Source organism: Neolamprologus multifasciatus, chromosome 14 (assembly GCF_963576455.1).
Source record: "Neolamprologus multifasciatus chromosome 14, fNeoMul1.2, whole genome shotgun sequence".
NCBI lineage: Eukaryota > Metazoa > Chordata > Actinopteri > Cichliformes > Cichlidae > Neolamprologus > Neolamprologus multifasciatus.
The window spans coordinates 35,182,496-35,210,219 of record NC_140452.1 but is presented as its reverse complement, the minus strand read 5'-3'; the positions used below and the strand labels follow the sequence as shown (position 1 = coordinate 35,210,219).

Genomic DNA, 27,724 nt, shown 5'->3' with positions numbered 1-27,724 from the left:
TAAAACGAAGAAAGGGTGACTCATTAATTTTTAACCAGCCATTCTGTCATCCTACAGGCGGCTCAAGCACCTGTCTGTGCCATCTCCTTCTTCGTCTGTGACCTTTTCACCTCTCAATGTATTTTTTTCAGTTCCTTGACTTTAACAAGAATCCAAACTATCCTGCTTGTTTTTTTTGTATTTGTATGAATGTCAGCCTGTGATCTTCCTTTGTGTGTGTGTCTGTGTGTTAGTAAGTGATAGAATCCAGTAGAGAACAGAATAGTTTCTGTTTTTTTTAAGTGATCCATTAGTGGCCTTGCGAGAAACCAAACCTGCCCTCCATCTGCTCTACAGGATGATGACAACTGCCCAGCACCTCCACCGTGACCTCTTACTCCTGCTGTGTGAAGCTAACCTATTTCACTCTGTGGTAGTTGACAGGAAACACATGTTTGGAGGGAGAAGTTTCTTACTACAACTGCGATGAAAAAGGTTATTTTTCTGTTTTCTTTTCCCACATTATGCATTATGGTACTTATTTGAATTCTGAGATGGACTGAAACAATAATTCTGCAATGGGAATCACCCTGTTCATGCAAACCTTAACCTTAATTTTGTAGGATAGCGTCAATAAATGCTGATAGAAAAGATACACATCCAGAACTAGTCTATACTTTTTTTTTTTTTTTTTTGCATCAAGCACTTCACACAGAAAGCAGGTGGAAAATGTGTGTTTGTGTGTTTTACATAAAAGACACCCCTCTTGCCCGAGAATGCAGCCAACAAAGAGGTGCCAAAAACTGCAGTTTCTGTCTGGAGCAGCCACTTAAGGCTGGCTCCAAAAACAAGTCAATCCCCAATCACTGACATGTTATAATCACAGAATTAACATAAAAAGCATGTTTATTTGGTCTCTGTGAATAGACTGGCCCTTCTGTATGATGCAGCTGATCCAACTTTATTAAGGCTTTAATTTAGGGTCACTCTGACTGGGAACATGCTGACCCAGTCAGCTGAGGCCTTGCTTCTGTTAATTCCTGGAGAGTGAAGTGGGCCACTCGACAGCCTTAGTACTGTTGGTACCTTTTGTAACAATTTATGGGAAATTTAATGTAAATATCTCAAAAATATTACATGTTGCCTGGTACAGACTGTGCAGGAAAGGTGAATAAAATTAGGACATTTTATTAGCCTGTTACTTAGCACTTAGCAGTGGTCAGCTAATAACATTACATTACAAAGTTCCTCTAGAACAATGTAAACTAGCCGCATGATAGTTTATTAAAATTCCATCATTTAGAAGTATTCAGTTTGCAATGTCAAGCAGCGCAGTTTTCTTATGATAGTATTTTGCAAAACATGCTAATATGCGTATTTAAGGTAGCTCTGCTAGCAAGGAAGATGACTCCTATATTAATTGGTTAATAGGCACCTTTTGTTATTGTGACATCACTGGTATCACCCCAACCGGTTGCAGCAGATGGCCCCGCCCCTCCCTGAGTCTGGTTCTGCCGGAGGTTTCTTCCTGTTAAAAGGGAGTTTTTCCTTCTCACTGTCGCCAAAGTGCTTGCTCATAGGGGGTCATCTGATTGTTGGGTTTTTCTCTTTATCTACTGTACAATATCAAGCGCCTTGAGGCGACTTTTGTTGTGATTTGGCATATAAATATATAATATATAAATAAAATTGAATTGAATTGAATTGAATTATTGGAAGTTTAGCTTCACCTTCACGTTATCCGTAATTTTTATTTTGAAGCATGTGTGCAAAACTGGAAAGACCTCTTGATGTGGAAGCAAGTCTTCATAAGTTATGCTAATGAGCAACATCCCTCAAGAAATCGAATAGCTCATCATCCACCTTTGTTTAAAATCTAATAATGAATTTCCTGTGAGACAGAACCTGAGATGGACTGAAGGTGGGAGGAAGATGACAAGAAAGAAAGAAAGACAGTGAGAGACTTGGTGGTACAGAGAGGTGACGGGGCCAGAAATGTACAGGAGCCATGGTGACGTGCAGATGGAGAGAAAAGAGAGCGAGAGGTGTTGAGGGATTGAAACTGAGCTGTGAGATAGACAGATACAGTGAGAGAGGAGGAGATGCAGAAAGATGACGAGAGTTGGGAGAAAGAAACAAGTTTGCTGAGGGAGAAGAAACAAGAAGAATATCTGACACAATGAGGGAGAGGGCGAAACGGAAGAGTTCAAATTTTTACCACTGTTGGTGCAAGGAAGGCTATATCTGCCAAGAAAAGAAAAGAATATATGAAATGACTTTTAGGAATGGAAAGAGTAAAATCTTTTGTAAGCCAGTATCATGACGCAAATACAGAAAACGTTCAAGTTTAAGGAAATATATATATGGGATATTGTGTCACACTTCTCTTTACACTTTTAGTTAAAACCCGTCAATAAATGCTCAAATGGGTGTTTTAAAATCTGTGAAAATAACTCTGACAATTCGTCAGGATGGCTCTATGATATTTGAATCCATCTGCAGCTCCATGCTATTGTATTAAATAAAATTAATAAAAAAAAAAAAAGGATTTGTTTTTTTAAATAGGGTACACTAAACTTACTGGACAGATGAAAACGTTGCTTCATCTGAGACTGAAGCTTTTACCTTTCAAATGAAATATAAATATTGGCTGCAATCAAGCATAAAACTCAGTGAAAGAGCAATGCTAAACTGCCTAGTTAAAATACAGTTTGATTGACTTAGGAAATCTTACTATTGTTTTTTATTTAAAACCGAAAACCTTCATAAGTCAAATGTCTAAAAAACAAAAACAAACCCAAGTTAGTTGAATAATTCTCATTGATACATATTTATTTCATAAGTTTTATGCTTATCTACCATCTATTTCCCTGTCAGAAACAGACTGCAGTGCTTTAAAGGTCATCAGTGTGCAAAATGGGCAAAATTCACTGGTACAGTTTAGAAATATTAGTTTGACTTCAATGCAGTCTAATAAATGGCACTTGTATTGAGGTGGAGGACTGGAGGGAGCGTGTCATCTAGGGCTAGGCCACATGTGTGAGAGGTTTTAATCTTTGGTTTTAAATGGAAGCAGTTCAGACTGCTTTGAATCCGAAGGTTGTTTCTCCTATGTGGCAAAGTGAGAACAGCATATCAAAATTTCTTTTCACACAATGGAACTGAAAAGTTAACATTTCAGAATCTTTTTCTTCTTATCCAGTTCAGGGTTGTTGGATGGCTGGAGCCTATCCCAGCTACCATACAGGGAGAACATACAAACTCCACAAAGAAAGCAATCAGCCAGTAGGTGGTTTCGATCCCAGGACCTTTTTGCTGTGAGAAGGTGCCAGAGTGGTTCGCACTGAGGCAGTAGTGCTACCACTATATCACCACGATGCCCCCATTTTAAAATCAGTGTTACTGAGTAGGTTTAGGTATTAGGCTGAGTTTAAAGAAAAGAGGAGCTAAAACGTCTTGTCAGACAGCGGCATACAAGCCAGTGTAACGTAAAATAGTATTTTTTTGAACTGTGAACCATGCTTCTCAATTGTGGTTCAAGAATAAAAAAGCTACAGTAAGAAATGAGCATAATGGGTCCCTTTACACACAGTGTTCCCAAACACCAGTCAGTTTAACAAGCAGAGGATGAACTGCAGGCAGGTTTACCGGGATAAATACTGCTTCTATTGAGTATACGGTGTGCAGCTCCACACTAAAGCCTATATCTGCCGATTGTTATAGCTGACTGCATGCATGAGTGATAAAAGAGAAAAAACACAGGCTGTCAGATAGTCACTGGTGGAGAGAACAAAAGACAGAAGGAGAGGATGATTGAAACATTGTGCAGAATCTATTACTAAAGCCATCGGGGGGATAGATGGACGTACCACTACAAGAGAAGATTGGTAAACAACAAGGGAAGAGACGGAGCATCAAACCTGGAGTCTGCAACCCGAAGAGACATGAATTGGTGTTAATGGATGTGACGATGGCAATGGTAATGGTAAGGGTTAGGAATCCTTTAAAGATATAAAGCTTAGAGTCTTGTGATTATTTCACAAAGAGAAGGATTTGTGAAATAATAGGAAAGAACCTGTTTAAAAACAGATGAATTGACAAAATGTGATATGGAGGAGATGCTTTCACTGATGGCACTTGGACTAAATCACAGCAACACATCCTGTCAATCGCAGAAGCTAATGAAAGTAAGCAGGGATAACACAAAAGTGAACAATCACCTTTATTTAAATCCTTTAAAATGGATGAAAAGGGAATCAAAAGCCAGCAATAACTTAAGTAAAAGCCTTTAAAAAATGCCCAGCAATCATTCATCTTTTCTACTCTGTGTCTTACCTCAAGCTACACTACACTTTTGCAGCACAGTCTAGCAAAAAATATAGCATGGTGTTTGTCATGTTTATCATCAGTCCATCTAGAACCATTTTCAAGGATGCACTGGAGCCCTATACTTGTCTAGAAATCACCCGACCTAGGTGCATGTCAGAACACTAATGTCTGGATGCAGTGGGAGATCCCAAAATACTCTTTAGGAACTGAGTAAAATTCTTCTGTGATAATCACTTATCAGAAGATTTCTTCTGTAGCTGTTACATTGAAGAAGTCCCCAAAATGAAACAAACTTGCATTTTTGTTTAAATGATGGTTGTATTTTGCTGTGAAAAACAGGAAAACATTAGCACACTGACCCCAGAAAGTTGATTCTGTTCATCAGGACGTAGTGCTTTCGGTATGTTAAACATTTCATCACTCAGCCTCAGCTGGCTGCAGGTTTCCCCAGCCTCATAAATGGTGCAGTTGCATAATGGATACGATTAGCTGTGAGCTCAGCTTCATGATCATTAATATGTAAATTGTCATGACCATCCATGGGCATAAGTATTGTTCTCACAGAGTTAGGGAATGGCTGCAATCACAGCAATGTAACATGGTGTAAGATCTTCTTCAATTCAGGAATGGTCATTCTGTTTTCACATAAATGGCCTCCTTGACTCCTCGTTTAAACCAGTGTTCCTTCCCCTCCTGGATGTGCACATGCTCATTATTAAACAAGTGGCCACTGGCCTGGAGGTTTAAATAGACCGCAGAGTCCCAGCCCACTGTGGTAGCTCTTCTGTAGCTCCCAGAGGTTTTATGGGTTTCCTGATGTATAATTCACGGCCATCCTCCAGGCAACTTTGTTTGTCCCAGGGGACTCGATCCTTGAGGGGGACCAAATTTTGGTGCAGCGTGTTTTGGGATTTGAAAGCCACCAAGATGCAGTGTTTTTTTTTAAAAATGTGTCTCAGCTGTTCACCTGACACATAAGGGATCACCAGTGGTTTTCGCCTAGACAGCAATTGTCCTTATTCTCTTCTGGGTTGCCTGGAGCATACTTTAGGTGCCTTCCCAGCTTTGAGAAATGTTTAGCTGGATTAGCTACATGAATTCAGGGCCTTTTTTAATAAGGCTGCTGTGTCTGTGGGGATGGTGTTTGTGTCCTGATGACACACAGTTGTGCTCCAGTGGATGGTGAGAGTTAAACGGTAAATACTGATGTTTATGCATTGGTTTATCTTACAGGTCGAGTTTGTCCCTCGTTACTGATGGAAATTTCACAGTCCAAGAATGCTAGCCTGTCATTTTTCATATCTTCTGTGGTGAACTTGATGTGTATGCTCATGAGTTAATGTGAACCTTGAATTGTGGTACACCCAATCCATAGATTTGATTGTTACCCAGATGCCATCAACATACCTGAACCGATCACTCGGTGGGGTAACAGAGCCTTTTTCCCACTGTCTCCATATACTGTTAACCACAATGTGTGATACTGGGGAACCCATGGTGCACCCATGTTTCAGTGTGATGTGAGTGCCTTCTTGATGCTGATATTGGACACTGGAGGCTTTGTATAACTGGGACAGGCTAAAGCTTTCATCCACAGTTGCAGTTGTCGCCATCGCTCTGCTTTAACATTTGTATCTGCATCTACAGTGTTGTTATTTGTTATATCTGATTCTGTGGCTGTGATCAGTTCTACTAGCGTATTTGCCTCTGCATGAGAGCAAAGTTCGACCCCTTAGGAATAATGTCTTTCTCTGCCTGAGTGAGTTGCTTCTTCACCCACTTGTCCACTTCCCTTGTGGCTTGTTGTTAAGGAAACTCTCTACTCTATGCTGATGTTTCTGGTGCCCAACAGCTAAATCCTGCCCGGTCTTACACTTTTCCTTCTGTGCTAAATGACCCTTCCTGGTAAATTTGAGCACCTGTTGAAGAGTGATATAAGTCTTTGATGGATCTGTTCCTCTTTCAATTGAACACATCACCTGATCAATGGAGAAATTAGTTAGTCTCACCTGCTCATTTAGCAGCTGACTCTGTGCCTTCTGGAGGACTTTGTTAGCTTGGTGGCCCTTGACAGATGATCTCAGTGCAGACTTTTAGGAGCAATCCCACACTGTCTGGATCTGAGACTGGATCTCAGGTGGTAGCTATAGTCTGCCGTCTTACATGCCTTATGCTCATACTCATGTCCCAGCTTTAGGCAGTCCTTGCCAAAGTGAAGCAAAATGTCTTGATACGTGCTCAATCATCCAAGTAAGGAAATCCCAGGAAGTTGATTCTGTTCATCTGGATGTCACGTTTTCAGTGGGGGAAATGTTTCATCACTCGTCTAACTGACTGCTTTAGCCCACTGAAAAATCACCAGTCCCGAGTGATACAAAGCTCACAGTGAAACTCAGGCTTTCCTTCTGTTTAATGTAGGCAGTTGCCATCTGTCAAACATCTGCGCTTCATCTGTACCTTCAGCCGGGTGTGTCCAGAATGTTCTGTACAGTCTGAATATTAAAATGTGATTTTTTCAGATTACAGTAAAATGAGTGATTGGTATATATTGCTGTTTAAAAACACTTAAAGAGCTGAAGTCACTGAAGAAAAACTATTGTTCAGTAACTATACTAACACTAGCAGTTCTTTTAGGCATTATAACATCATATAACATTCTGACAAATTTGCATTGGTTAATTCCCTTATACATACCAAATCTGATTTGTAATTGCAAACTTTAATAATTATTCCAAGCTGCAGGATGTCAGATAGCTAATTACTTGTTTGTAGAGTTGCACTTTGTGTTGAATTTTTTGTGTAATATATCCTAAGATCTGTTATAAATTCTTCCAGGGGGCAAAAGCTTTCTGTTGAAGGTAACAAAGCTGGGTGGGTTGAAACTGTACCGCAGTCAGTTATTTCAGCATTTCTTTTTTTTAATGACAAATCACACAATCATTAGCAAACGAGCCTTAATACAGACTAGAACTAAAAAGCTTTGTGTGACAGAGAAATTCAGATCTACGTAAAGCTGGACAGTGAATTAGATCAAGCTTTCTGTTATTCAGAGGAATTACTCAGATATTCAAAGTGTGGCTTGTAGGAAATTTGGTCTTCACTTTGAAAAACACTCATGCTGAATTGTATTGTTCTCATTCCGATTATCAAGCAAAGAAAATCTATTAATTGGGTAATAAACCTACACTGAGTGGGACGTAATTGCGAAAACAAAAGCAATCAGTCATTTCCACCATAGTGTCAATATTGCACATTATGATTTGTGAGCTTCATGAATAGTATGACAATATAACAATATGACATTGTGACCAACACAACCCCTGTGGAAATGCTGACTTTTGTTACTATTTCAATGTCACTCCATGACCTCTAATAAGGTAGACATATTACAGTCTGACTTTTCAATTGATTACAAATCTTGTGTGAGATTGATCAATATCACACCAGCGTGAAGCCCATGACTTGCACAAAATCAATCAAAGGTTTCACAATACAATGTCACCAAGTTTGTAAATCTGAAACAGTGAACAGTGGTAATAAAGGAGCAGCACTGAATGTCCTCGCAACTTCATGAAGTGGTGAGTCATGAAATTACCAAAATGTCTGAGTAAGTTACGTTGCCACTTACTCAGACATTTATGTTGCTGGGCAGACAGACATGCATCCTGTCTCAGACATAAATGACAAGCAAGTAATCCACCCGCCAGTCATCCAGCCATTCAGCTGTGCATGAGGGCTGAGAGCTGTTGTGTATTTGTGTAGAGCACAGTGACTATTGGCGAGCTGTCAGTGGCTGTAACACACATCCTGACGTACAGCAGCCCTCTAAGGCCTCCCCTGGAGTCTGTCAGGAAGAAGAAGGGAAAGGAAAGAGTGTGTGTTTCTGTATATATATGTGTGTGTGTGTGTGTGTGTGTGTGTGTGTGTGTGCGTGTGTGTGCTTATGTGTGTTTGTGTCCATCCATGTGCGTCTGCATCTGTCTGAGACTGCAGGAGGTAGAAAGGTGTGGGGGTAGATCAATAATAATCAGCTGCAGTAGAACTGGAAGTTCACTCAACAGTGACTCTCCACACACACACACACACACACACACACACACACACACACACACACACACACACACACACACACACACACACATTAATGTGTACACAAATACATGCACAGCAGCACTCAAAAACCAATCCATACACCTTGTGACACTGCATTGTAGCCCAAACTATAGTGACAACACTCAAATAAAGGCAACCCACACACAGATACACACACACTTAGAACTACCTCAAACTAAAACGCTTACTCATACTCTCAAAGTACCACTTCTAAAATGCATGCATCTAATCTCATTGATTTTCCATACATTTCAGCGCCTTCATCTTTCTCTACCTGCTCCACACGCTCAACCTTCACCCCGCACCAGTGCCTCTGATTTCTTTACCTCTTCGAAGTGGTCTTGATGATTTCAGAGACTTTCTGCATGTAATCGGTGGCGAGCACCACGATCTCTTCATCTTCTGAAAAGTTGTCATGGAAAATTCTGTCCAGCAAACGTTTCCAATGAAGCTGCAATAACAAGAGGAATAAAGGGTGGTTTAGATTGTATGTAATCATACAGTTTAACCTTTTAAGAGACAAAAAATTGGATAAATGGATAATACTATGCATAAATACATAGTATGATCCACGGGACTATTACTGTTCCAAATCAAAGTAGGCCTGTGTCAGCCACTCAGTCCAGTCAACCTAAACAACCATCTAAATAATTTGTTCCTATTCTATTTGTTCCTATACTGGTAACTGGATATATGCTGTAGGTAAATGGTTAATGGTAAATATTTAGGTTAAGGCAAATAGAAGGAAAGAAGTTGCTTGGTGACTGTTTTCAGTTTTCAGTTTTATTTATCATATGCAAGTTAGCACAGGGTCAACATTGCAATGAAATGTATTTTGGTGGTTACTGACCATTTCCAAGCTGACCAAACTGACGCCCATGTCAGCAAGCTCCAGACTGAGCAGTACCAAGCAAACAAGGAATTTTTTAGGTGATACGCCATCGTTGGTGGAATTTCAAAGGGAATCTGGGCCTTCTGGTGCAGGTAGTGAAGCTAAGATGAAAATGCTTCTCTATCTGTAAACAGTTTCTTTCAAATGAAGTACTGAACTGTCAAATGCGATCAAGCATCCATCATGAATGTACAGTAAAAGTACAGCAATAAAGTACTGCTCCAACTAAGTGCTTTAAACACTGACTAATGTTTCAAACATGGTGAAACATTGTTAATAAATTTAAGTGTTGTTTTGGGGAATTACTGACCATGTCCAAACCAGACAAATTGAATAGAGGCCACTTGACTACTTTATAACTGCTAACTGCTAAACTAGACCTATGAAAAGTATTCGATTGTCTGCATTCATACACATATAAACTTGAGTGACATCCTTTTCTTAATCCATAGTTATGGAACCCCATTCCATGAAGTTCTCTATGCACTGTTCTTCTGAAGGCCACATTAAGTTTGGAGGTCTCTAGTCATTGACTATATAATTTTACATGGCCTACCACTTTGAGTTGCTGTCATTCTCAGTTGCTTCTACTTTATACCACTAACAGTGGTAGGAAATTTCACAACTAGATTTGTTGCACAGGTGGCATCCTATCAGAGTACCACGCTGGAATTCACTGATCTCCTGAGACCGCCCCAGTCTTTCGCAAATGTTTGCAGAAGCAGTCTGCATGCTTAGGTGCTTGACTTTATACACCTGTGGCCATGGAGGTGATTGGAACACCTGAATTCAATGATTTGGATGGGTGAGTGAATACTTTTGGCAATAAAATATATGAAAAAAAAAAACTTATTTTGTTCATACTAATAGGATGTAAGTTTGGGAAGCCCATACCTAGCACATAACCAAACACCAACACTGAACACCGTTCTCTAAGTAAAATCTAGTCCTGATCCAATGCTTGGTATACATACCTACCTTCACCTATGGCTGGAAGCTGCGAGTAGTGACTAAAAGAAAAACAGTGCAGATATATGCAAACCCTTAGAGGTGGTGTGATGAGCTCAGTGACTTGGAAGGGGCTCAAGGAAGAGCTGCTGCTGCTCTGCATCACACAGAGCCACTTGAGGTGAGGAATCTGACAAGGACACCTCTTAAAGTGAGGTGTTTCAGGCATGTCCAGCTGGGAGCAGACCCCAGTTAGACATCTGGAGAGATTATTTCTCTTGCCTGGCTCAGGAATGCTGTGGTATCCCAGAGGAGCTAGAGGTGGCAGTAGGGCAGAGGGAGGCCTGGCTGTCTTTGTGACCCTTTCTTGGAGTGGTGAAATGAATGGACGGATGGAATTCTAGACTCCATTCACTATTGCAACATCCCAGATGAGGTCACTAACCAAAAAGGTTACTGTGGCAACAGATGTAAAACATACATAAAACATGGGGCACTCTGGCGGTCCAGGGATTTAAGATTGCGAAGATAAAATGCAGTATCGCCATCGCCCATCATTCGCTTTTTTCTTTCCATCACTATTCTCAGCTGTTCAATAATGTGTAATGTTGAATTGCATGTCTGCAGCAAAACTGAAGAAACATAAGACTGGACTCCAGATCCAGTCAAAAGCAAATATTTTTTCTTACAAAACGCTGAAGTGATTAGCAGCCTCTGATCGAATCTCGAGCCTCTAATATGCTTCTTCCTATGTGTCCCTCTTTTTTCTCCTCAGCATCTCTCACACCCCTTTTATCCACATTCAAGTTCAAACTGTGTGTGGAGTTTCTTTCTTTCTTTTTTTTGGCTGAGAAACTAAAACTCAAACTGCTCATCTCCCTCTCAGTATATGCCCGGTTTCCATCTCTCCAGCTTCCCCCTTCAGCCATCCCTCATCCATGAAACATAGTGAGGATTCTCTGTCACTGTACACGCTGCTTCACAGAAGAGCTTCCTCCTTCTCTTTCTCCATCTTTCCCGCTGTCTCCAGTGTCTTTCCCTTTCCTCTCACCTCGCTCCCTCACTTCAACCCCGAAACACCCCCTCGTTTTCTCCTTTTCTCTCTACCTTCTCTCAATCTGCTCGTCTACCCCTGCAGGGGGGACAGCTTTTGTGAGTCACTTAGGTCTCTGTGTGTCTATGTACGTGTGTGTCTAAGTGTGTATGTGTACATCTGTGTGTATGTAGTGCTTCACTGCACTGACCCTCCCCAAGCACACACACACACTCTGGCTGCACAGTCACACACTCGCCACACTACTTAAAATGCTCAGTTTGTCATGGCCTGGGTCTAGGGACCCTGGGCTCATGTATTTTAGTGTATGTTTATGTTTATATTTTCCGTGTGGTGTTTTGGTTTTCTCTCCTTTTTTCTCCTGGTTTCTCCGTGTGAGCTTCCGGATGTTTTGGTTCGCTGAGGAGACTGCGAACCCGGAAGTGTTTCTGCTCTAGAGACAGCCACACCTGCCGCTCGCCCTCCTCTGCCAGCTGCAGCTGCCAGCGGCCTCAGATCCCTCGTCAAGGGAGCTGAGGCCGATGCTGGATCCTTGAGTCAGAACTCATCAGTACAGCCGTGGACTTTTGTATAAACCTTCGAGATAATAGATGTCCTGCTAACCTTAATGTGTTTGTGTTACCAGGAATCTGGAGCGGAGTGTGTTTTCAAGTCACGGTGTGGGAATAGGAGTTTTTTGGAGTCGCCACTTTTCACCTTTCACGGACGTCTGCACTGTGTGGGATTCAGGGAGAATCGCCACAGGACCACAATGCCTGGATTTTGTATAGAGTTGTGTATTTTCCACCCGCTGTCAATAAATCCACTGTCCTTCACTAAAAGTCTCGCGTTTGGGCCCTACTTTCACTGCAACTACCGTCGCAGCCCGTGACACAGTTGGAGTTCAAATCTTAATCCATCACGTCTGCTTCGACCCAGAGTATATCTATCTATCTATCTATCTATCTATCTATCTATCTATCTATCTATCTATCTATCTATCTATCTATCTATCTATCTATCTATCTATCTATCTATCTATCTGTATGTGTTCTGGTTGTACATGCACGTGCACTACTCACGCTGGGAGCAATACGCTGCAGCTGCCTAAGGGTGATGCGGTTATACATGGTGCTGATGTCCTTTCTTTGGTCGTCATATTCTGACACAGTGATCTGGAAAGAGAGGAAATTTTACTCAGCACTGCGCACACACTCATGTGAAAAAAGAAACACACACACACATGCAATCAGCTTACATTGGCCAGACGGGTCTCCAGCTGTATAATCTCCGTGGACTTCTGTGTGGCGTTGTGAGCTCCCAGCATGCTCAGCAAGCGCTCCATCAGACCCTTGTATGCCGTCAGGATCTGAGAAGCAGAGTGATATCAGTGCTAATAGACAGGAGGTGCTGCTGAGACATCGTCAATAATGTCCGGAGACGGCGGTGACATGTGGCAAAGTGGACAGCACAACAACACCACAGTGGGTGACAGAGGAAAACAGGTGGATTGATGAAGAAGAGCGAATGAAGAGTCAATAGGGCAGATGGGAGGAGGAGAGAAGGAGGAAAGGACTGAGGGAGAGAAGATGGGGGAAAGAGGGGAAAGAGGAAGGGAGGGTGGCAAAGAGAAGTGGAAAAGAAAGCAAAAGAAAAAGATGATGACCTAGGATGTAGGAAGGAGAGAAGAGAGAAGCGAGAAGGCAGGCAATGGTTGGGGTCAAACAGGAGGTGAGATGAAATGATGATGAAATTTAGACCAGTAAAAGGAAGAAGAATCAGGGAAGCAATGAGAGGAAGGGAGAAGGAATGGAGGAGGAAAAGTGGAGGGATGGTGGTAACAGAGGGAGAAAGCTCACCTTTGTACTATCTTCATCCTGGCCCAGATAGAGACTTCTTTCAGGCAGTGTGAGCCCTTCCTGGTCAATCTGCACCAACATATGCACACATACAGTCAAAAGCTCAGGAGAGTTTAAGATTTTTTTTATCTGCCATGTAGTCATATGTTTTACTAAGCACCCCACTGGTACATATTCAAAGGGCTGATTAATATTTGATACTGTGCAAAAATGGTAACATTTACAAACCATTCTCCACACTGTATGCTAAACATTAATTATTTATAACATTTAATGAATAATTCACACAGAGTAATTCATCTTTTATTAAACTGCGGATGTTTGACAACTAATATTACTGGGTTTTGTGAAAATCCTATCCAGAAGTTTTGGTTTTAATAAAACTAAACAAAACTCTCCACACACTTATAATCTTCTGACTAAAATCTAAACATGTGACCTTTGCATGAATCCTGGGTCAAAATAGGGGCTTCAAAAAACTACAAATAGAATAAAGAATTAGACATTTGAAAGTGAAAATTATAAATTATATTAAAAAAATATTATTAAAAAAAGAAAAGAAAAAAAAAGCAGCACTGCTGGTGGCTCTCTGTCTGACAGGTAAAACTGGATTTCTGTTCTATCTACCCCACACTGGGCGCCAAAGTAGAAACAGCTGTTTGCTGTGGGCCGAGATCCAGCTACCTTAAAACACACCAATGGTGAGAAAGAGAGTAGTTTAATCCCTGGCTCTATTAGTTTGCCCTCATGTGTACATAATGTAATATTAAATTGTTTTATTCCGTGAGAGTTTTTTTTAAAATAAATAAATAATTTAATATGACTTCGGCCAGTTTCGACAGCACTAATGATAATAATATGTTGGTAAAAAGGCAAGTTCAGCTCTAATTTAGACTTCCATTGGACCTTTTGTGCCATTGTTGCACTGTACTTGGAAAAAAACCCACATTTTTTTAATACCATTAAAAACTCACACAACAAGCATTTTCAAATGGACTGAGTTTTCTCATAGGTTCTCACCCTGATAGCATTCCTTGAGGAGTTTTTGTCATCCACATTGACGGTGAGGGAGAAGAAGACAGCAGTGCTGTACTCTCCCTGCGTCCTATAGAGCAGCTCATTAAAGTCCGGTCTCTGTGGTGCACCCTCCCTTTCCCACCCTGCAGCACCAGGGGGAGACCCCACCAGGTCCCACCCTCCACAGCTGTCTATTACCTCCATCATGGGGTCAGACCCCAGCTTGTCAATCTCCTGGATGTTGATGCAAGATCGATAGAACTCCCTGACTTTACGCTCTGCTGAGTTGGGCCCACGCCTCCGAATTGGCTCCAGCAGAAGGCGCTGTAGTTTCTCCTCATTATGTTCTCCTATGGCAGTAATGATGCCGTAGCTGAGCTTGTCCTCTGGGATGCCATGGCGCCTCAGCCAACCACCACAGGCGAAGGAATAGAAATCCTGGCATGGCTGGATGGTTGGGTCGATATTGGCCTGAACAAAACGAGCAGCCCGCAGGAGGGAGCGTTTCCGCTGGCAGTCCTGACGGCACTGCATGTCCTGGTGGGCGTCCAGTGAAATGTACTTGAGTGCCAGCATGCTTCCCAGGATGACACACATGCCTGCAGCAAAGACCAGTGCAGAGAGGAGGCAGATTTCCCTCCGGCTCCATCGAGGGAGGCCCCCACTGTTGCCGTTGCTCCCTGGATCTTTGTTTCGACCACCTGACCAGGTCCCTCCCCGACTTCGTCCCATGTGACGGTCCAAGCTGCCCCCCAAATGAAGAGTCATACCATTACTGAGGATATCACTGCTGTAGCGACCGCCATATTTAACTTCCTGGAACTCATCATAGTGGGCTGTTAGTGAGTACGTCTTCTCCATCTTAAAGTAGAGTTTCTAGTCAACAAAGAGAAAGAGGAAGGGATGGAATTGGAGTTATTTTTGTGTTCAGAGTGCTTTTATGACCACTCCTACCGAGGCAGAAGCATGAATACCTTGTATGGGGCAAAACACTCAGCTGATGTCAAATTAATCCTGTTGGCCTTCTTTAGGAAAAGTCCCCTTTATTCTTTTTAAATCAAAAGCCAGCAGAGCAAAGGACTTCCATTGTTAACAAGGAATCTCTCGGGTCCCGCTCTCTCTTGCTCATTTGTTCCACCCCCCCCCCCCCCCCCCCCCTCTCTCCAACCAGTTACAGGTCACCTGTCGATAAAAAAAAAGAAATGAGACAGAGCAGGGCTGTAAGTCGACAGAAAGATGGGAAATTGAATCCATGATAACAGCTGCACAGGATGACAAAACAGCATCTGTTTTGCCACATTTTCCCCCACTTTGTCTCCGTCTGTTTGTCAGCTAAAGCTGTTGGATTGATTGGTGATAGTCAACCCACAGGGAGACGATGCCCCCCCCCCCCCCTCCTCCCAAACTGAATTATGGCTTTGGACAGATCAATGGCGAGTGAGAGCAAAGACTTGAGCATCAGCTGGGCAAAGATAGGTGTGGCAATCACCATAACTTAGGGACTCAGTCCGAATTGATGTAAAATTTTACTATGTTGCAGATGGGTAGATAAAATGCATTGCCTCTGTTTTGCCAAACGTATATGAGTGGACCATCATAATACACCTGCCAAGAGCAGACCAATGTTTCTGATCATTTTGAAGAAGTAAAACTGAATTGGAAATGCCTTCCTCCTTAATATAGCTGCAGAAATGCAGTTTCCATGTCACTTTTTTACTTACACGCCTGCCAACTCCCTGTTGGTTAATGTAAAACACAAGGTGACACAAAAACAGAAAATTGAATCTATAAGTACAAAAGCAGAGAATGACAGAAACAGCATCTGCTTCGCAACACTTTCCCCCACTTTGTCTCTGTCGGTTTTTCAGCTAAAGTTGTTGAATTGATTGGTGATGGTAAACACACAGGGAAACTATGTCCCCTCACCGACTTGTGACACATCAATGGAGAAGACTTGGAACAAAGATTTGAGCATCAGATGGACAAAGATAGGTGAGTCAGTCCAGTTTGACACAAAACATTTATTACTGCAGAAGGACTGAGACAGTTGATCACCTGATGACACACACACATGCCAAGCTGAGTTGCTGTGGACCGAGCTAATACGCCAGCAAAGAGTGGACCAGTGTTTCCTGTCATTCTAAGTAAAAGTGAAGGAGGGCATTTTCTTTTAAGGTCTTTTTCTTTCTTAATGTCACTTCAGATATCATATATGTTTGTGTTGCATCTGCCTTCCTGTTTATGAACCCCCCCTCCCCCCCAAAAAAGAAAAAAGATATATATCTATATATCTATATCTATCTATCTATCTATCTATCTATCTATCTATCTATCTATATATATATATATATATACAGTGTTGGGAAGGTTACTTTTAAAATATATTCCATTACAGAATACAGAATACATGCCCCAAAATGTATTCTGTAACGTATTCCGTTACGTTACTCAATGAGAGTAACGTATTCTGAATACTTTGGATTACTTAATATATTATCATGCTGTTTACAACTACATGAATGTACTATTGCTGTGATTTATTACTGTTACTGAAGGTCCGCGGCTCCGAACCATAGTAAAGGGACCTCTGGCTAATACGGTGGGTTCTGTGTCGGGCTCGTAGCTGAAAACTAGCTTTACTTTGTTGTCTGGGTCAACTTTGCTAGCGAGAGACAGAGAGAGGCGTTGAAAGGCTGCTCCAACGGAACTTATTGTTTTTGGAGGAAAACACGAACACGGTGTACAGTCGAGTTTTAATAGCTTACTTACAACTGGGCTCGTCAGGCACTCTTCTTGGCTGCAGTGGTTATTATTATATTTACATGCTTCCAGCTCCCGTTTTTGCTCGATGACAGCTCGTACTTTTCCTTTTTCTCCCTCCCTCGCTCACAGACACATAACGGGTATGGCAGTCCATTCTCCCTGCAGCACGGACTACACTGCCTATGATGCTACATTCTTTAGAGCTATACCTGCAGCATTCTGCCTATTAGCTTAGCACAACAACAACAAAAATGCGCATTTTTGTTGTTGTTGTGCTCAGGGTGACACTCTCTCTCTGCGTGTTTCCTGGGTGAGAGAGGCGCCTCTCTCACCCAGGAAACACGCAGAGAGAGAGTGTCACCCTGTAACCATGGCAACCGTAACGCTGCCACCTGGAACAACAGAACAGAACATAGCTGTCAAACAAAACCCAAACAGGCCTGACCCGCCACAATATGAAACAGGGAAGTACCGCTGTGTAATCCATTTATTTCAACAAAGTAACTGTATTCTAAATACCACCTTTTTAAACGGTAACTGTAACGGAATACAGTTACTCATATTTTGTATTTTAAATACGTAACGGCGGTACATGTATTCCGTTACTCCCCAACACTGTATATATATATATACACACACAACCACAACACACTATTAGATACGTACACAAGCACAGACAAAAACACACACAGCACAGTACGGATGACATGGGACATTGGTAGACCCTTTGCAGAGAACTTAAAAGAACACCAACTTCTCACCCGATGAGCAGCTGCATTTGATTTTTAACACAAACACTCATAAAGCTCTTAACATGCATTTCTGTAACACATTAAAATGTATTCTTTTTCACTTTTGGCTATGTTCTACATGTAGCCTTTAAGCTATATCATCAAAGATACACTGACTGATTGGTTTTTGGATGGTGTCCCAATCGGAGCTTGTAAGCGTGCCCAAGTCTGTGTGTGTGTGTGAGAGAGAGAGTGAGAGTGAGACAGAGGTTGTTTTTTAGTGGCTAGGCACAATGGACCTGCTGAACACTGTGAACGCTATCTGTAAATATTGATCCCTGTTATCTCCACTGAGGATAGCAAACTTCAGCACTGATTACTTTAAACAGCTCTCCTTCGCCTTATAAGAATGCTGTATGTAGACAAGAAGAAAAGAAAAAGCAAGAGAAGGAAGAAGGACAAAAAAAATTAAATAAACTAAAGAAGGCTTTATAGGTAAACAGGTGTATAGCTTTCCCCATTCTGTGGCAGATGGATGATGAGTTGGTTCAAATGTTGAGTTTTAGTGGGAAAAGGGCAGCGTCAAAAAACCAATACTGTAGAAAGTGTGCATGCGCGGTGCAGGGATAACATTATTGCCTATCACTGCAGAGATGTGGACTTTCGGTCTCAGTAATTGCATGTTTGAACAAATACAGCCATCTTTATTGGAAGGGTATCTACTCTTAACTTCTGATTATGCCTGCATTCAGGATAATTCTAAATAAAGGTATGATTCATGCTTTGGGACAGTAGCAGAAAGCAGCAAGATATTGGAGCAAGCACCAAATAGCAAAATGGAAAGCAAAGACTAAACAAATCCTTACATGTGGTCATAGTGTCCACAGTGAGTTAAGGGTTAATTTATTTGGAGTCATATTTTGGAACTTTTGTCCAGTACTCTCTTTTAGCATTGATTTTCTGTACCAACTCATGAGGGAAATATCTGGCTACACTCCTCTGTCTACTGACTGGTGATGACAAAAGCCTGTGATTGGTTTTACACATTGTTTTGAAAAATGTTTACTGGGATGGTCTAAAGTCGACATTATACTTTATCAGAAATGTTCAATAGGTGAATATCCTCCTGTCCAGCATTTTTCTGTGTCTAACAATTTTTGCACAAGTGTACATCCACTTCACATTGATGCTGAAAAGCTGTGAAAAATGAAGCAGAGTTGTTGCGCGTCATTCGCCCAATGATATCTCTCGTTATGATTGACAGCGTTTTTTTTCTTTCGCCTTTGAGTGTGGCTGGGAACACTTCCTATTTTATAACTGCTTTACCTGCAGCACAGCCTGACACTGAAAGCTTGTATGTAAGGTTGGTGCCTGGTGTGACGTGCATGATGGTAAATAAATGTTTTTTACATTTTTTAAAATCATAAATGTTTTGGTTTTCTAACAATTTAATAATTATGATACATTTTATGTGTAGGTGCCTTTCAAACCTCTCAAGGTAAACTTGTATACATACAGCATTTAAAGCCATATATACAATTATAATAACCAAATAAATAAAATCACAAAGCAAAATTATTCTTTAAAAAAACTGATCACAAGGCCATGCTACAATGAAGGCTATGCAAGTCTGAACAGGTTCTGAGATGAGATTTAAAAATAGAGAGGCAGTTTATGGTTTGGAGATCTGGAAGAAGTGTGTTTCAAAATCTTGGGGCAGAGCAACTAAAGGCTCTAAGTCTCATGGCAGTCAGATGCAGCAGAAGGAACAGACAAAAGAGAAGCTGAAGAGGACTAGAGTGTGCCAGAGAGTAAGTATTAGGAAGATCAGATAAGTATAGAGGGGTAAGGTTATGAAGGGCTTTGAAAGTGAGAAGGAGGATCTTGAAGTTAATGTGTAGGTGAACTGGAAGCCAATGGAGCTGTTTAAGAACAGACGTTATGTGTTCAGTGGCTCTGGTTCGGGATATAATGTGGGCAGCTGAATTCTGAACCAACTGCAGTTTATGGAGAGATTCATGAGAAAGACTGTGGAGAAGAGAATTACAGTAACCAGGATGAGATGTGACAAGAGCATTGACAGGTATGGCTGTGGAGAATAAGTGAGGAACAAAGGGGTTATTATTGTGAAGATGAAGGTAGGCAGACCAGGTGATATTGTTTATGTGCCATGATGGAAAGACTACTGTCAAGGATGATACCCAAACTCTTAACCCGAGGGGAAGGTATGACAACAGAGGTATCAATAGACATTTAAAAAGTTATAGGATTTAGACAGTGCAGAATTGGTGTTCAGTTTTATTACCATTAAGTTTAAGAAAATTAATAATAATGGATCGGATTTATATAGCGCTTTACAATGCCACTATTCATTCACACACTGGTGGAGGAAAGCTACAGTTGGGGCAGACTGACAGAAGCGAGGCTGCCATATCGCGCCATCGGCCCTTTTGACCAACACCAGTAGGCGGTAGGCATTGTGTCCTTGCCCAAGGACACAATGACCAGGACAGAGAGCCCGGAATCGAACCGGCAACCTTCCGGTTACAGATGCGTTTCCCAACCCCCTGAGCCACGGTCGCCCACAAATTTTACCAAACTTTACTTGTTCAGAAATGGATGTGGATGGGTGAGCAGAAGTAGGAAGAGAAATAGAGCTGTGTGTCATCTGCATAACAGTGAAATTGAATCTAATATTTCCAGAAAATATTACTAAAGTAAAAGATGACCCCTAAAGCTTGTCTGGGGGCTGGAGGGGATATCAACAACCTCTCAGCCTTTACATCCTTCTAGTGCAGCGCAAAGCTAGCAGGTGGTTAGTGCAGTGCACAGAGATGTGAACAAACTAAAGTGAGCTGAAAGAGGAGAAAAAACAGGGCGAAAGTGAAAGCCAAGTATTGTGCGTCTCTGTGCAGTGTCATTGTTAATGTAACTTATCATCCATCAACCTTCTGCTTTGTCACACACACACATGCACACCATAAACATGCTGGATCTATAAAACTGTAACTGATCACTATTACCCTCTTGCACTTCGTGCACATAATTTATTATAATGTAAATAAAATCAAATTATTGTTAAAATTATACACCACACAATCTCCTCCTGCAAGTTCTCCCCTTCTCTCTTTCAGCTACAGACACGAACACACACACACATCTTCTTTGTGTCACAATTCCTTATGCGTTATAATAAATTATGACACACACACTCACATGTGCACACACACCATCACACACTGAGTGGACATCCAGCTTATGGCTAATGGATTGGATCTTGCGGGTACCATCGCAGAGAAAGGCATGTGTGATAAATGGCTATTTATCGAACATGACAGGGCCTAATATCTGAGAGGTATACTAACGCAGCAGCAGCACACACACACACACACAAACACCCTTTCTTTTTCCTCACTCACACACTTTCCATCCACGTAACAAAAGCACACCCATGCAGATGCATAGCACCAAATATTTCCCTTAAATCTTATAAGGAAAATATAGCCTTTTATTTTCTGATAGCTGTGGTTCTCTAAGAGTGATCTGGTACCATTTCTGGTACTGGGATCTTACTTAAGAGGACATCAAGCTAACACACTGCCGTGGCAAGCTTATTCTGTCAGAACTACTGTAGTTCTAGTTTTCAAAATTTGCCAAACAGCTATTTCTACAACTTTCTATAAAACACTCATTTCAGACAGTTTTTTCTTCACTTGGACCTTTATGACATCACAGAGAGAGGTTTTGCTTAATATGGCCATCTAAGGCACACAGCTCTAACTACGAGCACAGAAGTGCCACCCACCTGCCTTCCAACTCTTAGCTTCAAGATAGAGGGGATAAAATTCAATTCAATTCAGTTTTTGTAAAGGGCCAAATCACAGCAAACCACAGCCTCCCATTCTACTTTTAAATATCTTAGGAACCACAAGTAAACCAGCAGTCTGAGAAATGGCGTGTTTCAGAGAGTAGATGAACTGTGGGGATGTACCAAGGCCCAGTATGAAATTGCTGAAGATTAATCTGAACTTTAATTCAATCTAGTTCCATTTAGGTAACAGCATTCGTCCCAAGGCACTTCATAATATAAAGTAAAGATGATACACTATTAAAGAGAGCACATCAACTATCTTGTTGTCCTCTAGAAGCATGCACTTTGCAGTGGGTGGGGATGAAGAAACCCCTTTTTAAAGGGGGGAGTCCTCTCTGAGAATGAGGCTAAGGGTGGGGCAGCGACCTACTGTAACTGACTGGGAACTGAGGGGCCAAAAAGGCCAAAAAAAAGCACGTCTTTTATAAGAAAGGACAGAATCTTGCAATTCTAACAGTCCAGGAGTCCAGGAATAAAACCATGGAGTTTAAATCGAACATAATAGGTCTGTTTTAAGTGCCTATTCCTTCTTTTTGAGGGTGATTTGAGCCAGCTGTGAACACATTTGATTTCCACTGTGTCCAGACAACATGCTGTACAAACTAACTCTGACTGAGTATATCCCGGCGCTTAGGTGGATCCGTTTCTGATTCCAGGTGTTGCTGGTAAGAAAGATGCTTCAGTGATGTGTGCACAAAAAACTGCTTTTGTATAGGTGCTAGTGTTTACATATGAAACTGCGGTTCCGTGAATGCCCTCATGGGTGGACTGTCAGGACCATGGAGATTGCCAATTTTAAAGTTATTAAGTTGTCCTTTAAGCAAACTGCAGACTCTGAAGGTTGCACGGACCTTCCCATTGCTTTTCTCACCACTAATAATAAATCCTTGAGAGGAGCTCAATGCATAATCAATAAGCAGAGGCCTCCAATCATATCAGGGTCAGGTTCACACCACTGTAGATGGATCAAAGTACTATAACTGGGCTTGGAATGTGGAGTTACTGGTGTGAGTTAACTGATTTCAGTAATGTGGACAGGCAATTTTACTGGTGTAGATTTATTTACTCCTCATTTCCTAAAACGAGCATATCAAATGCTCATTGTGTATCAGCATGAGCTGTACTAACACATCAACAGATCTAAAGTGTTCCCCGTGGTCTAAGGAGGCAGACAGATTTGCTGCTAGCGAGATGGAATGTCACCTGGGGCAAACATCGGCTGGCATCAGAGCTGCGAAGTTGCTTAAACGATTGCTAGGAAGACCATCAAGATTAAAACCATAAATACCAGCTCTGCCAGTGTTATGCATTCACCCATTAACAAATGGCAGCAAAATAGTGACCCCACCGACAAATACATAAAGAGCTACACCCTCATATTCATTTCCTAGCTGAAAACTTTTTTTGGGCACAGGAGTTTGATATACTGTACTTGTCTTCCACAAAACTAAACCATACTCCGGATGCAGCCTTTTTACCCACCTTGCCTTCATATTAGTACAAATTGACACAGAGCAAACTTCCTGCCACACCTTCACTGTAGTTTGTGAGGATATTTAGTGTTGCCCAGAAATAACAGCTTAGCGGCACCCTCTCCCCTCCCCGCCACTTTTATCTCTGCTCGGGTAAGTTACGTCACCTGAAAGCATTCTATAAATGGACTTATTATCCCTTAATCAAAGTGGTCACAGAGCCTGCCCCAAAAGCTTCACGGTGCTCTGAAGGTTCAGCGTGGAAGCCATCCTTATCGCCGGTCGCCAGAGGCAAGGGTATAGTGCTGCGGTGCGTTTGTATGGGCTACAGATTTGGACACACAGCTCAAGGGTCCTACAGTGTAACGGGACTTAGACATGTACCCAAGCAAAGCCTCCTTTGTGCTGCTTTTAAAAACTATGTGTGTTGTGTATACGGAGTAAATGTCCCACATCAGACTTACTGGAGAACTTTTTTTTTTTTTAAGGAACACACTGGGCTCCTTATTCTTATTTTATTATTAAAACAGATGAGTTTGAGTCATCCTGAAGAAAAAATAAGTAGCCCCCACCCCACCCCCTGCTCTCTTTCTCTCTCTAACATACACATTGGCAGGAATGAAGTGCTCACATACTGTAACTCTATTATCTTTAATGAGTCCCCAGGCTCTCCTTTTCCAGCACTGTGCCAAACTACAGTTCAAACATCAGGATTATTACAGTTTTAATTTGATCTAGGCAAACATTCATTTGATCTACTTTGTTTTATTAGTTAGGCACTTTTGGTGGATTTCGCTGAAAAGAACCAAGAACCAATATTTTTAAAGAAACAAACTACAATAAATAAACAAATAAATTAAATCGTGCTTCATGTTGCCAGATTTTCATTATAGAAAAACTATTTTTTTTAATGGTTTTTATGATTTTAGATGGAAATTTCTGACCAGAGCAGAGCAGTTTCTCTCATGTATAGACCTCTGTCTGCAGAGTGGCTGTTGGCACAGAGGTGCTAATTCACAAATAAAACTTTCTGGCGCTGCGAAAAGTGAGTAAAAAGTGCGTAAAGACGCAGAATGAACTGCTGTGAGTGCGCGAGGAGAACGCATACACATGTCATTTATTCCCAAGTTTATTCCTTAGTAAGTTTGTGCACGTTATTAATTTCAGCCGGATACACGGGCTGCATTTAGAGCCAGCGAGGCACATCGACCTGTCGGTCCAGCGCACGTCATTCGACCGGAAAAGAACGCACTCAGTCAGCAGCCAATTAAAGTCTCTTTCGCGCGCAGCATCTCGCGCATCAATTTCTCTCTTTTTACTTTTGCCCACCAAAACTTCTGGCCACGTTCGCACAGACACACCGCAAACTAGGAGCACACGTGCATGGCGAAAGCGCAGACTTCTCACCGAAAGGGTGTCTTACTTGGACGTGATTCCCAAGTCAATCTGTGGCACTTTCCCGCCCTATCCTCGCTCTCCGTAATTCAGAAAACACACAAAATGATCAGATTTGGAATCATAAGAACCACCCAGCCCCCTGGTCCCAGCCTCCCGTCACATACGGTGCGCCCTGGCTGGCTCTCTGAGGGAGGAGCAGTTTCAGAACGCTCATTAGAGGTGTGGATATCCACAGACTGATGGAAACTTGTGCAAAAAAAGATCTTACCTGTGGTGAGTCAATTAAAATCCCTGCTGGGAATGTAAAAAAAATAAATAAATAAAAAAGCCGCTACTGCATGTGTGTGTGTGTGAAGGGAAGGGAAGAGATCCACTCCTCTGAAGGATCTGGCAAGATTATCCGACTCCCCCCCCCCAACTCCTCCTCCGGACATCGGCACACACCGGGATCCGCACCGCGTTCTGCTGCCGCTGCAGCTCACAGCCTCCGATGTATGGAGGAAAGAGAGAGAGAGAGAGGAGAGAGAGAAGAGAGAGAGGAGGGGGTCCATTAACGAGAAAAGGTCCACACAGACACACACATCAACACTTAGGCACAAACAGATGTTCCTCCTTTAGTCCACTTAACATTTTCTCTAATTGGCGCTACTTTTAAATAATCACTACTCTGGTGAGTGATTATAAAACCAGAAGCACACTCGGTACATTTTCATGCTGGTGCAAATGCTTTAACTTAATATACTGGCTCAGTAATTACCGTTAATTCTGATCTCTTATGTAAGAAGATGGACTTTTGAGACTCAGTGAGCATCACAAAATTCTCATTTCATTAGAAAACGCAGCCACTGCTGACTCATGCAGTGGCGCGCAGTTCCACGCACATTAAAATCACCTGAAACCTGCTCAAAACAACATCAGACCTCCCGTTCACTTTGCTGTAATATTAATCGCTTTTCAACTTTCCCTCACACAGCGTTGAAGGAGTTTTCAATTAAAATCGCCGATTCTACCAGCCCAGAGTGGGAACATCAGCTCATTCCCAAATGAGGGAGCCTATTCCACTGATTGATACCATCAGGCTGAGCGGAGCCTCCAAGTCTATTTGAATAAATCTTGTGGTCTAAACAACCACTAAACCCATGAGCTACAGAAACATTCATCTCCACGTGGCCTCAAAGTCACACTAACCAAAGTAATCAAACCAAAAGCTCCACTAATATTATAATGTAAATCAGCTGAGTAACTGAGTGTCGGTTCACTTGCAGTGACTGTTCAGCGACTGGTTTATGGTTGATTGGAACCCTAATTTCATTATTTTGTCCCTGACTTATTAACCCAGGAGAAAATTCTCAATGTATTTTAATAATGAGCAAAAACAGCATTAAAAAATTGCTTTGACTCTAAATATGATATGATTTAAATATGAATTAAAAATGACACCAAAGCAGAGGAGTTTATGTTTAGAAGTTTAGAATTGCTACTGAAGTCAAAGGTAAATGAACAGATTTACATTTGCCAACGGAGGGAAAGGCCAAACAGTCAGAGAAATCCAAAAGGCTTAAGCAGGAAAGCCCTAAAAACAACGGAGGGCAGAAAGCCAGTTTATAGAACAGCATGAATTGAAATTGCTGTTTTATTATTTATTATTTATTATTAATTGTTAATGAGAGCCAAGTGTGCCAACAGTGGAAACTCTGAAAGCATCTGCTGAGCAGGTGTGGGATGACAGATCCTGGAAAGACTGATTTTTGATTAGTGGCAGATTTAAAGGTGCACCAATCAATTTTCTTTAATTCAGACACTTTGTAAGTAACACTCAGATTATGCAATAAGCTAAGCATTACTTACATACACAGTCAGCAGTGAAGTCCCAGTTTGATTCTCTTTTTGCTGAACCTTTTGCCCATATGTGATTATACACCACTCTACACTCCCCTCACCACCAGCCAGTCATGGCAGATGGCTGTCCAACCCTGATTGGCTCTGCTGGAGGTTTCTTCCTGTTTTCTTCCTGGAGTTTTTCCTTGCCACTGTCACCAAGTGCTTGGTCATAGGGGGTCGTTTGATTGTTGGATTTTCTCTGCATTGTTGGGGCTTTACTTTACAGTATAAAGTACCTATAAAGACTGCTGTTGTGATTTGATGCTTTACAAATAAAATTGAATAGTTGCTTGTTAAGTGATGACAATTCATGTACGTAAAAGAAGTTGTTGTCTTTTTTATGGTCTGCAAAGCTTTATCTCTTGTTTTTTCAACAGACAGGAGCGTAGCAAAATTATTTAGTCTCTTAATTGTTGTGTGGTTTGTTTGTTTTTTAGCACAATTCATATTTTTTACATTACCCATTTAATAACATGTAATCACTGACCTTGGATGAAGATTTCTCAAGTTTTGTCTGTTTCTTTGTACTCTAATATGCTAGCAATTGGGGTACATCAGTATATTTCTAATCTTCCTCCTTCATCTTCTTGGTGCTAATGTGTTTACATTAGTCGACCACAAGGTAGCTGACTAACAGATGTCAATTAGCAAACTTCATTAATCCTAAAAACATCACGGGCATTTAGTTGCCTTCATATAAATGTTAATTTATGGTGACAAATTCACAAAAAACTATCCTTTCATCTCCCTCTTTGTAATATTTTTGTAATATTATTTTCTATATTATTGTAATATTTAATTAAAGTCATTTTGGTTTTATGGCTCTGAACGTTATTGTTTTGATCAACCTTCAGTACCATGTCTTGAACTTTAAACCAGTGGAAGTAAACTAGTGAGCAGTAGGGGAGATGGCCAGTAGGTGTTGGGCTTCTGAGTCATTTCATTTTTCCATGTCTGCTTATGATACCATTATTCAAATTCACTCTTATAGCAATCAAGTAGTTAATAGGTCTGAAAGGCAGGTATGTTTGGGTATGTGTCTGGCTTGATTGCAATTCTTGATCTGGAGTGATTAACAAGCTGTTCTAGTGAGTCAGACTAGGAGGGCCATTTACAATTTGAGTCACAGCAGTATAATAAAGTTGAGCAATGACAGTTGTTTCTTTATTTTTAATCAAAAAATGTACAATATTAAAGCACTTTAGATACATTTTGAGACTTGAGTAGGACATGTACGATGCACCTTGGTCTTTTGCTCACATACATATGATACCTTGCACTTGCCTATGTGCTGATCAAGTTTCAGCCTCTCCTCAAGCAACGAAAGATGCCACCAACTATTCACTGTGACCTTGATTTATAGTCTGTGGCTTTGGTTAATTCTCTTATCTAGAGCAGGCATTTCCTTTGAAAAGGCTTTGATAAAGCCACTGTACCC

General features: G+C 41.4%; 1 protein-coding gene across 2 annotated transcripts in view; it reads right to left on the bottom strand.

The window, feature by feature from the left end:
• ecel1 (endothelin converting enzyme-like 1) overlaps positions 1-25,125 on the bottom strand; it is a 55,562-nt gene extending 30,437 nt beyond the window's left edge. Inside the window, exons 1-6 of one of the 2 annotated variants that reach the window (XM_085130449.1) lie at positions 24,674-25,125; positions 14,174-15,046; positions 13,154-13,222; positions 12,553-12,663; positions 12,377-12,469; positions 8,748-8,872 (exon numbers count right to left, since the gene is read on the bottom strand). In XM_085130449.1, coding sequence (XP_084986575.1) covers positions 8,748-8,872; positions 12,377-12,469; positions 12,553-12,663; positions 13,154-13,222; positions 14,174-15,031 — 1,256 coding nt within the window. In that variant the 5' untranslated portion in view covers positions 15,032-15,046; positions 24,674-25,125. Of the gene's footprint in view, positions 1-8,747; positions 8,873-12,376; positions 12,470-12,552; positions 12,664-13,153; positions 13,223-14,173; positions 15,047-15,144; positions 15,314-24,673 lie in introns of those variants that run through there. The other variant, XM_085130450.1, reaches the window with a different exon arrangement.
• Between the last annotated feature and the right edge of the window lie 2,599 nt (positions 25,126-27,724).